An 11,925-nucleotide genomic window follows, 5' to 3' on the forward strand; every position below is an offset into this window, starting at 1 on the left:
ATTACTCACAAATATCGAATTCCCAACTTCATCGGAAATTCCATCCTTCAGTAAAGAATAACATTTACCATACCACATTTCATTGACAACAATTCAACATGACCCTAACACACTGAACACATTCAACAAAGCCCAAACTGCATCCAATAAAAAAAGAAAAAACCCCTCCTTATTTTCCTAATAAAAATGCAAAGCCGGAACATAAAAAACACAACGGAGCCAGATATAAAGTATCATCGGCTCCCCTTCCTTCCGAAGACAATCCGGTCATTATGCCCCGTATGCCGTCGGGTTGTTCCCCTCAACGGTCCTCTCACGGGCTACCGGGGTTCGGGTCACTGTGTTGCCTGACCCGTACCCGGCAGTGGCGTGGTGCACGCCGGATTGGGCAGTGGCCCTTGCCTCCGCATTCTCATCCTTTCTGATTTCTTTCTTCGCCTCCGCCTCCTGCTTTCGCTCTTCCTTGCGTTGCTCCGCCGCCGCCTTATCTGCCTGGTCGTGTGCCTTCATCTTATCCACCTGCATGCGTATTACAAAAATATGTCTTCAATAACATTATATAATATATTTCGCCGAAAACAAATTTACTATGATCGAACTCGGGGAATATTGATTTTGTACAAATTTGCCGCAACCATTATCAACAATTTTCAATATATAGTTCATGATTCTTTAGTAGTAAAAAAATCACTAAAGTCGATGAATTTTTTTTTGTAAAATTTCTCCAAAAAAATTCAAAAACTTGTGTAAATGAATGAAGATGACCTTCTCTTGGACGGTGGCCTTGGTTTTCTCCGCGCCAGCCACGGCCGATGCTGCAACGTTGCTAGCCTTCTCCTTAGCGGCCTGCATTCTCTCACGATTCGATGTTGAATATGTTTTCTTGGTTTTTTTTTTTTTAAATTTTGTTTTCTTAATGGAGTTGATGATGAATTAATTGAGGTCGGTTGAGGTTTGAGGCAGAGAGTTTATATAGGCTAAGGAGGTTTTACGTGGCGCTGCCACGTAATTGCATGCGAAGAACACGTGTAGGTAAAGCAAGGGCATTGCACGGGGAGCGTGAAACGTGGCAGCTAACAAATCATCCGTGGTTGATAATTGACGTTAGATAATGCTATTTTATTTTTAATCTATGTAATTATTATTTTAGCCCGTGATGGTGTTTCTTTTGATAACCTCGCCGGTAGGGTAAGAATTATATTGGAACATTTTTACTACCCTGATCATGGTAATAGGGTTGTTGAATCAAGACTGTGAGAGCTATATTGAAATTTTTTTAACTGTTCAGATCATCAGTAATAAGTTTAGTATGTAACAGTGTTAGTATTATAAAATTGAATTCTTTTTAATAGTTTAATCATAATGGATGCTTGTTTAGGGCCTGTTTGTTTCGTTTCCCCCAGAATCCAAAACCCATTTTCCTTCACTTTTTTACTTTCCCCCACTTTCCAAAACCTACTTTTCTTCACTTTCTCCACTTTCCTCCAATAATATTGTGACAACTCATCCCACCACATCTTATTTCATACTTTTAAAAATAAAAAAAACACAAGAAATGGGTCACATCAATCAACTCATCTAACTCACTTTCCCCCACTTTTCTTCGTTTTCTATCATCTTTAAAAATTACTCACATCATCCAATAATATGGTGACAACTCATCACATCCCATTAAAATTTCCTTCCATCACTTTCCTAAAAAAAAAAACAAGGTTTGTGGAGGAAAACTCATCTCATCTCATCATCCAATAATATGGTGACAACTCATCTCATCTCATCTCATCTTATCTTTTTTCCCAAACTTTTAAGAATGAACCAAACACAAGAAAAAAATCTAAATAAGGAAAGTGGAGGAAAACATCAAAAATTACTCACATCAACCAATAAAATAGTGACAGCTCATACTTTCCCCCACTTTCTTTTATAGCTTTGACGAACCAAACCTCTGAAAGTGAAGGAAAACGTCAAAAAATATTTTCTTTTCCCACACTTTCCCCCACTTTCTGTATTTTTTTGCGAAACAAACAGGAGAGGAAACTACTATGGCGGAAACGGCGTGGAAATTAAAGGATTGAAGCATGCATTCAGGGGAAAAAAAATTAAAACATAAATCTTATTTTTTAGTTTGCTTCACAAATAATTTCAGGAAATGAGTTTCTATATAGTATAAGACACAATCTAATTTTGCCAAAAATCCAATTTCTAACAGTTTAAGAGAAAATGGACTGGAAATCTAAGGACAAATTTTTAAAATAAACCGTTTTTTAACTTTAATGTGCAAAATCGACCATTTTAAAAAAAAATAGCAAAATCGACCATTTTCATTTAAAAAGGGTCGATTTTACTGATTGGGACTTTTTTAGAGTGCACGGGACTAGCAGTCCCGTGCATCCTATCTCTCTCCTCACTCACCTCCCCTCTCTCTCCCCCCTCCCTCCCTCCCTCAACAACCACCTCCGCTGTCTCTCTTCATGGAACCCATCCCTCCCAAACTCCCCCTGCTCCTGGCGCGGCATCACGTGCTCCTCCCCTGACGGCCACGTGACCGAGCTCCGCCTCCACCTTTCCGGCCAGCTCCCCTCCCCTTGTTTCCTCTCCCTCCCTCATCTCTCCAAGCTCAGCCTCCGCTCTTACCCCCTCTCCGGCCAGCTCCCCTCTTCCCTCTCCTTGCGAACTGCTCTTCTCTCCTTCATCTTAGCCTTCAGGGCAATAATCTTCAGGGCATTGTGCCGAGCGCCATTGCTGAGATTCCGACGCTCCAGGTTTTGTCATTGGCTCACAACCAGCTCTCGGGTTTAGTACCACATTCAGTGTTTTATGCGGCCACCAAGGCCTCTTCTTTGAAGATTGTGCATCTGGGTTTTAATGTGTTCAGTGGGTTTTCGCCGCCGGGGGCGGAGGAGAGGACGGTGGTTTCGAGGGTGCTGCAGGTGGTGGACCAGTTCCAGGGTGGTTGACGGGCTTTCCCTCGCTGATGATCTTGGATTTGTCGAGGAATCTGATCGCTGGGTCTTTGCCGACGGAGATTGGGAGGCTCTCGGCGTTGCAGGAGCTGAGAATAGGGAGGAACCTGGTGAAAGGGTCGATTTTGCTAAAATTTTTTTTAATGGTCGATTTTGCACATTAAAGTTGAAAAACGGTTCTTTTTAAAAATTTGTCCGAAATCTAACACATTAAATTATTTATTTGCGAAGCTCACTTTTCTACCTTTTTTTATTTTTCATACAGGACTTAAGGAGTTGCTTTAATTTTTTACTTTTTAGTTTTTATTTTTTTTTTGGTTTGAACCAATCCGGAGATTATAAAGAAATCACTCTCCGCCCTATATCTTGGCGGAAAAAAAAAGGAAAAAAAATCAAGAAATACATGAAAACCCGTGAAAAAGAGCTTTTCAGCACCATTTTCTTTTTCTATGCTTTTGAGAAAAAAAGCAAACATACCTTAGTAGAAAACCCCCCTTAACTTGAGATTTTATCAGAAACCCTCTTAAATTTAGGGGGATTTCTGAACAATATTAAAGTTAAAGGGGGTTTACTGAAAAAATCTAAAAATTAAAGAGGTTTTTTTTCGTTGTTTTTCTTAGGGGGGGGGGGGGTGGGGGTGGGTGGCGGGGCGGGGGGGGTTGCGGTTGTTGGTAATAATCCCTATACTTAAGGGGGTTCTAATATTTTAAAAGTTAAAAGAGAATTTTTTCGATAATCGTCTAAAAGCTAAGGGGGTTTTCTGACATTAAATGCTTGGCAAGCACCATCATTTCTCCATCCCGACACTATTTATGACACATCGGATCACACCGACTTTGTATGCCGCCCATCGCATCTCATTAGTAGTGAAATGATAGCGCCCATACCGTACCTGATCCACAACCAACACCTGTAAAGTAGATGCTGACTCAACCGCCAGCTCAGGCTCGGCTAAAAGACTAGACCACTCCTCTTGCTTGGCTATAAAAGGAAAAACTATTATAAATACAAAGGTAAGCAATTTCTCAGCATTTTTCTCCATTCCGTTGCATTTTTCTCATATTCCCACTCAAGCGTCTAGTTGACTTGATCATTAGAGGAACAACGGGGAAGCAGTCCCCGTCCTCTTACGAGTTGTTACGCGTGCAGGGACGAACAACCCAACTCCAAATGGAAAAACGAACGGCCCCCATATCAACTCAGTCTCTAGTACCTTTTGACTGTGTGATTTAAACCATCAACACATAGCTTTTTTTATTATTATTGCCATCAATTAACAAAGAAGTAACGATACGTTTCTACCTATGAAAAGTTGAGCATGCCTAGGGTAATGGATAATATTGAACTGATGACCCCATTGTTGCCAGCCAAAATAGCTACTAAGTTTTTTATTAGTTAGCAAAAACTTTTCTAGTTTAATGGGTCAAAAGGAAAACTTTACATTTAATTAGGTTTTGTAGAAAACTTCCTTTTCAAAGATAGATAGATGAGGGATTTGGATCCTCTCCACTACAAAAAAGTAGTGGAGAGACCACTGCTTTTAATCTCAATCGTTGATTATTTAGTATGCGGTTATGATACAATCTAAATCTAACACTTATCATACCCTCATGTATTGCACTCATTCCTAATTTGCACTAAGGGGCTGTTTGGTTCGTTTCCTTGATATAGAGAAATGCAATTCCATGTAAAGAAACACAAGTTTCGTTTCCTTGATATAGAGAAATGCAATTCCATGTAAAGAAACACAAGTTTTGAGTTTTTCAAACTTTTCTAAGAAATAGATTGTTTTGCACAAGTTTTGAGTTTTTCAAACTTTTCTAAGAAATAGATTGTTTTGCTTTGGTTCGCACATAAAAAATGATGGGAAACCAATGTATTTACTTTTCTTGTATTTGGTTCGCATTAAAAAAAAAGTAAAACTTTTGTAAACAAAGCAGAGAAGGAAAAAAATCTGACGTGGCAGAGTTTTCATCAATTTCACTTGGTTGGGGAAGGAAATCGGAGAGGGAAAAAAATCTTAGTTGGCGGCGATTTCAGCAGAGTTTTCCCTCTTCCAATCGAGCGAACCAAAGCGGCACAAAGAAATGGACGGAAACAAAAAAGCTGACGTGGAGGGCTAAAAATCTGACGTGGAGGGGTTTTCTGAGTTTTCTACCCCTTATAATAGCGAACCAAACAGCCCCTAAAAGAAAAAATCACAACCATTAACTAGATAATCAATGGCCGTGATTATGTAGTGGTCCCTCCACTATTTTTTTTGTAGTGGAGAGGATCCGAATCCATAGAGGAGTATTAGTATTAGAATATAAGGAAGCACATGAGATACTCATCTTTAATGCAATAATTAGGTATCAGTTAGGCTTTTAATGCGCGCCATAATTGGTTATCAGTTGGATTAATTGTCTCTTCACGCGAATAATATTATTACGTCAAAGCCACTTGCTTTATATTGATATATATATGGCAAATAATTAAGGTGTCCTTTTCCATTTATATAGTTAATAATTAACCGTTGAAAATTTATTGCGCCACATTTTTTATTCAAAAATAAGCAATTAACAGTCATATATATGAGCTGCTCTTGATGAAGGAGTAGAACTGAGAGATGATCTGATTCAAATTTAATGCGCGTAATTAGCTGCATTTGATGCATCTAAAAGATAGAGGAGTGTTATATGAAAATTTTAGGAAAAACAAATTTTACTTGTATCAAATATATTTCAAACCTTTCGCACAAAATGCATGTCTCTTTTAAGAAGAAGATAGAAAGAGTATGTACTATTGAAAAATTCAAGGGAGTTTGATCTCAGTTTTGTCTGAGATCTTTTGGTATCTACATTCATTTCTCGTTGGTTAATGGAAATTTGTTCATTTTCAAAAAAGAAAAAGAAAGTCAAGAGATAGGTAACGACTAGCTAGTATATATCTGTAAAAAATAATGATAGGGGCACACCCTTAACCACACTCCAAACCACACCTCCATACTCTCTATAGTGCTTGTGGGCCATGCATGATATTTTTTAAAAAATATCATGCATGGCCCACTAGCACTATAGAGAGTGTGGGGGTGTGGTTGGGAGTGTGGTTGAGGGTGTGCCCCTAGTGGGACTCATCTGTAAATTCACGTGCACAAGTACAATCTTCTCTAATTTTGTGGAGCATTACAATTTGTCTCACATAAAAAAATAGGAGCAACTTCCGTTCATAGATATTTGGTGTTAGTTAAATTCAAAGAATTGTTAGTGTTTATTGAGAAGATAGACTTTGTATTACCACTAATCAGTACTTATAATTAAGAGCATGTTAGGCAAGTGATTAAAAGGACATATAAGCCAATTTGGCATGTGTGATAAATAGCTTATATTCACTTAATTATAAGTTATTAAAAATAAGCTAAGCTGTCCTAGCTTATTTTTGATGGTTTACAAGCCACAAGGTTAGACCAAGTAAAAGTTCGATATATCACTTACATTTCACAAAAATTCCATACATCATTTATCTCTCTCTAACCTATTTTATTTATTTATTTTTTGATCATTTTAATAATAATGACGGCTTGTAAGCAGGTGCGGATATAGTGTGGGGCAGTGGGGTTAACTGGCGCCCACTGGATATGTAAACAAAGAAATATATAAAAAAAATATCTGCCCCCGCAATCTTAACCATAAAAACTAATTATCACATCTGTTTAATTTGCCCACAAGTCCCCCAGGTTAGATCAAAATTCTAAAAAAAAAATAAAAATAAAAATAAAAATAAAAAACGCTTCTTATTCTCTCTTCCTTCAATTCTCTCTCTTTGCAAAAATAATCACGATGCTGCTCGTTTCCTTCCTGGAGATAAGAGACAAAACAAAAAATGAAATTTATCCTTCACACTTTGTTTTCTTCCTTTATTCTTCTCTGTTGGAAAGTTTATGCAAAAGTAAGGATGTTCTCTACAAAAGTTATAAAATTTTGCCCTAATATTGAAAAAAGTTGGAAATTTTGAGAAACCATTTTTTTCTTAACTTAGGCTTCTCGAAAGGAGAGGTTGTTAATTCTTTACCTATCTATTCATAGTTCCAGTAACTTTAATTTTCTCTGTAATTGTGAATTTTAGAGTTTTTACTTATAATTTAGTGTTTTTAGGGAAGCTTTCATGATCCTCCTATTTAAGGATTTTAAAAGTATAATTTGCTAATTCTTTGACTTATTTGGTTGCAATTGTGCAGAATTTTGGCTTGTATCTATGTAGGCTGTCTAAAAATCATAATAGATAGCTTATCCCCCATCAAACACCGATGATGGAAGTTACAATCTGACGACTTCCAGAAGGCTACAATTTGAAGACTCTCACGTAGATCGCTGAAGGTTACAATCTGACGACCTTCACGACAACCGATGAGAGCTCTAGTTCAACAACATTCACAATCAACATCGGGAGTTACAATCTGACGACTCTCATATTCTCAAGGAGCCAAGACGAAGATTACAAGACAATGATCTTTGCAACGCTATGACAAAAAAAGATTATTTGGTGATAATCTCTTCAAGGCAAAACGCGGAGGTCCTCCCCGAGTGTCAACAGTAAAACGCCAGGGTCGAACCTGCGTTACAACATCAAAACGCCAGGGTCGAACCAACGTTACAACATCAAAACGCTGGAGTCGGACCCGCGTTACAACAAGTGAACGCCAGGGTCGAACCCACGTTACAACATCAAAATGCTGGAGTCGGACCCGCGTCACAACAAGTGAAACGCGAGCGACCCTCGCGTTCTGGATGTTCAGTCAACACCCAACCTCGCGTCTCAATCCTAAGACGCGAGGTTAGGGTCCTGAACGCCAGGTTGGGCGTTTGACTCATTTAAATATGAGTCGAACGGTTTCAGAACCGTTTTCCCCACGATCTGAGGAAATCACGCCCACTTAGGAGCGGATTTAGAGGGCAGTTACACCCCCTTAATCCCCTATAAAAATGAGTAAACTCAACTGAGTTAAGGGTTCGATTTTTCTTGGCTTGAATCAACCATTGAAGGCTGGCTTTTTGGAGCTGAGAATTGGCAGCAACAGGGGAGATCATTGGGCGAACTTCGGAGGAGATCGGCATCATCCTTCAAGGAAGATCATCTTCAACGTTCGGCAACAGGAGCTTCCTCATCCTTGGCTATTAACCGATTTTCGGTTTAAATCAACTCTTTTTCAAGAGTTAAAACTCGTTCAGAGTTATCAACTCGTTCAGAGTTCTAAAACTTGCCACGCAAGTTCTCCACAACGTCAAATCGTGAGGAGAAGACATCGTTCCAGTGAATCAAGACGTGCGGATCGTCAACGGAGAGCAAACTCGACGCGAGCATTCGAGGGAGGCACTCCATCGCCACCGTGAAGAACCCAGTTTTAAACAAAGGGGAGAATCAAATTCATTCTCCTCTCTTTTGTAATCGAATTGTAACCGGAATCAAAGAAATACAAGTCAATTTTCTTTTGTTCTTTTCATTGTAATTTCACAAACAAAAGATGGCGACTCCGCTGGGGACTAGCTTCTCTGACGAAGAAGTGGTGGCGCAATCCGATGTTCATCTCACTGGAACAACCGTCGAAACTCTCGTGGTAGAGTTTGATCAAACCAAGTTTGAGGAGGCTATCTCCTCCGGATCCTTTAGCCCCAAGGCTATGCGTAAGATCCACAAAGTTTCTAAGGAGACTAAAGCTCCAGTTATGGCCGACTCATCAAAGGGCTGTCTACCTTGGGGGTTGCACTGTTCATACAGTCCCCTCTCTGAAGAAGAAGACTTAGATTCGGCACAACTCCAAGAAAGTCAATCCTCCAACCAACGCGTTTGTGAGCCTAAACGCGACCCTGAGCCCAAACATGAGCTTCGTGAGAACCAGACTGAACGTGGCCCTCAATGGCGCGTTTTACAGCCAAAGCGCGGACCTCAAGCCTTCGTTGAACGCGAACTTCAACTTCGCGTTTCCAAGTTAAAACACGACCCTCGCGTCGACAATGAAGAACGCGACCCTCATGTCGCCAAACCAAAACGCGACCTTCGCGTTTCAAGTGCCAGACGCGACCCTCGCGTTTCAAGTGCCAAACGCGACCTTCACGTCTCAAGTGCCAAACGAGACCATCGCGTCCCAAGTTCCAAATCCAATACCGAACCTGGTGTATACCGTGGAGCTTCGGGGCGCTGCCCCGAACCCCACCGGGGGGTATTCCATCCCCCCCGGACCCCCTGGCCAGGGGCGCGCCGTCATTCGTTCATTCCAAGGTGAACGGCTGATTCCTATGGTCCTCTCGGGATATCAATGTTGCTCATATGCGGCCAAACCATTGGTGTTCGACCAATTAACGGACGTTGCTTTGTCTAACCAACGACGACGTTCGTACAGGAAGAAGTTTCCAGAGACCGAATATCCTGAGGTCACTATCAATGTGATCGGCAGAGGGAAAGCCTCAGATCCTAGTTCCGATGACTCTGAGACAAGTCGTTCGCCGACCGTCAGAGAAATCGCTAACGAGTTTGAAGGAGCTTACCGATGCACTCAGACGCGAACAGGAGCCATTCCCCCTGTCAACTATCAGAGGTTAGCCAGAGGAACCAATTCCGATGATGAACACTCAGCCATTGCGGAGTCTCAATCGTCAAGTTCCTTTGTTGAATGTGAAAGCTCCGCCTATATGACAGAAAGCCATGAAGATCTCGCGAAGAGACTTGATGAGCAGGAGGCCATGCTCAAATCTCAGCAAGAGGCCATCAATGAACTCATGGCCCTGTTGACTCAAAAATCTCAGAAGACAGATTCGCCACTCAGGCAAGAATCTTCCCGAAGGGAAAGAACGTCTTCGTCCCGACCTCACACAAGTAAAGGGAAGGAAAAAATGGTTGATGGCACGGCTTCTGACCAAGAAGCCCACAACCTGGAATCTTTCTCTGATGAAGGAAGAGAGACTGAGAACGAGTATAATCTTCAGTCTGCCAAAATGGAAGAATTGGAAGCCCGCCTCAATGCCATGGCCAATAGAAGCGAGCTCCAAGACGAGGGAGTTGTCAGACCCTATCCTGCCGAATGGGATGCAGCCCCTTATCCTCCAAAATTTAAAGTCCCGACGCTACAAACTTTTGATGGCACGGGATTACCAAACTAACATATCTATCATTTTAAGTCACAGACTGGGAATGTGATATCAAACGATGCCATTCTGGCTCGATTGTTCATTGGCACCCTCAAGGGAGTTGCTTTTGAATGGTTCAGGAAACTGCCTGCGGGGTGTATCCAAAGATGGACAGATCTAGAGAGACTCTTCCTGTCAAGATTTTTTGAAGAGGATACAGAAGTCTCCATCCATACCCTTCTTGCCACTAAGCAGAAGAAGAGGGAATCCGTCAAAGCCTTCGTCAAAAGGTTCCGAACCATGGCTCTCCGGTGTTCGTTAGGTATGACACAGTCTACTTTAGTAGAGACCTGTTGACACAACTTACAGACCGACCTCATAGCCCGAATCGGAGTTGCAGAATGTCGTTCTTGGAGACAACTAATCTCTCAAGGCGAACAGGCTCAAAAGATTATTGCCAGGATCAAAGCTGAAGAACAAAGTAGGCAGGATCAACCTGAGCAATCGGACCAAGCCCAACCTTCTCCGGAGCAATCGGACCAAGCCCAATCTCCTCAATTAGAAGGGGAAGATACTACGACAACTGAAGCTAATCCTCTTCAGTAGGGTACCAGGTCTCCAATAACTATCACGTTAACAATTACCTCTGATAGTCAAACTCATTAGATAGTGGCCTACTCCTTTTTCCCCCTGTACTTGTTCAAGACTGGGGGTTGGTTTATTTGTAGTTCATTGGATTATGAGTAATAAAGTTTCTGAGTTGTTATGTTTAATAGAATACCTCTGTCAACAAAATCTACCAAAATTATCACGTCCATCAACTTGTCAATCCGCTTCAATAGGATGACAAGTCCACAAAACTATCACGTTAACATTTACCTCTGATAGTCAAACTCATCAGATAATGATTACCTCTGATAGTCCATTCACTCCAAATTCTTTTGCTAATCCTCTTCAAGTAGGATGGCGGGTCCACAAAAACTATCACGTTAACAGTTACCTCTGATAGTCAAACTCATCAGATAATGGCCTACCTGGTGATGTGACTCTATTCTGACTTTATGGATAGTGCCTCACTAGGAAACTATCACGTTAACAACTACCTCTGATAGTCCCTCAACTTGTCAATCCGCTTCAATAGGATGGCAGGTCCACAAAACTATCACGTTAACATTTACCTCTGATAGTCCATCAACTTGTTAATCCGCTTCAATAGGATGGCAGGTCCACTAAAACTATCACATTAATGATCACCTCTGATAGTCTGTTTTCTCCAAATTCCCCCACCAATACTCTTCAAGTAGGATGATGGGTCTATTAAAACTATCACGTTAATGATTACCTCTGATAGTCCATTCCCTCCAAATTCTCTTGTCAATCATCTTCAAGTAGGATGGCGGGTCCACAAAAAACTATCACGTTAACAGTTACCTCTGATAGTCAAACTCATCAGATAATGACCTACCTGGTGATGTGCCTCTATTTCGACTTCATGGATAGTGCCTCACTAGGCGATGTGTCTTGTCTACCTCTTTTTATTCCCCTGCTAAGTCTTAATCAAGACTGGGGGTTGGTTACTTGGAATCCATTGGATTAAGAGTAACGAATCTTTCACATCATCGAGTTAACATTACACTTCTGACGATCATCATCCCCACAGAGTATGCATTCAACTTGCATCACTCCCAATTTCTCACGTTAACAATATACCTCTGACAACAATCAACTTATCAATCATTGACAATAGGATTATAAGTCCTCAAAATTGCTCAAATCGCAATCTTCCCCAGCAAGACGCAAAGTCTTCAAAATCAAATTCAAATCACAGGTATCAAAACTCATTGTTCCTGATGATAAACTCA

General features: G+C 40.8%; 1 protein-coding gene across 1 annotated transcript; it reads right to left on the reverse strand.

Annotated features, from left to right (window-relative positions):
- On the reverse strand, positions 137–919 carry LOC109844457 (11 kDa late embryogenesis abundant protein-like). Its single transcript, XM_020413512.1, has 2 exons — positions 766–919; positions 137–519 (listed from the first exon to the last, which is right to left on the reverse strand). The coding sequence occupies exons 1-2, from the start codon at positions 850–852 to the stop codon at positions 271–273; spliced, it is 336 nt and encodes a 111-aa protein (XP_020269101.1). The 5' UTR covers positions 853–919; the 3' UTR covers positions 137–270.

Source organism: Asparagus officinalis, chromosome 1, assembly GCF_001876935.1.
Source record: "Asparagus officinalis chromosome 1, Aspof.V1, whole genome shotgun sequence".
Lineage (NCBI taxonomy): Eukaryota > Viridiplantae > Streptophyta > Magnoliopsida > Asparagales > Asparagaceae > Asparagus > Asparagus officinalis.

Coding starts and splice junctions, on each gene's coding strand:
- LOC109844457 (XM_020413512.1), bottom strand. CDS start 852: ATGCAGGCCGCTAAGGAGAAGGCTAGCAACGTTGCAGCATCGGCCGTG. Junction 520..765: donor AGGCCACCGTCCAAGAGAAG/GTCATCTTCATT, acceptor ATACGCATGCAG/GTGGATAAGATGAAGGCACA.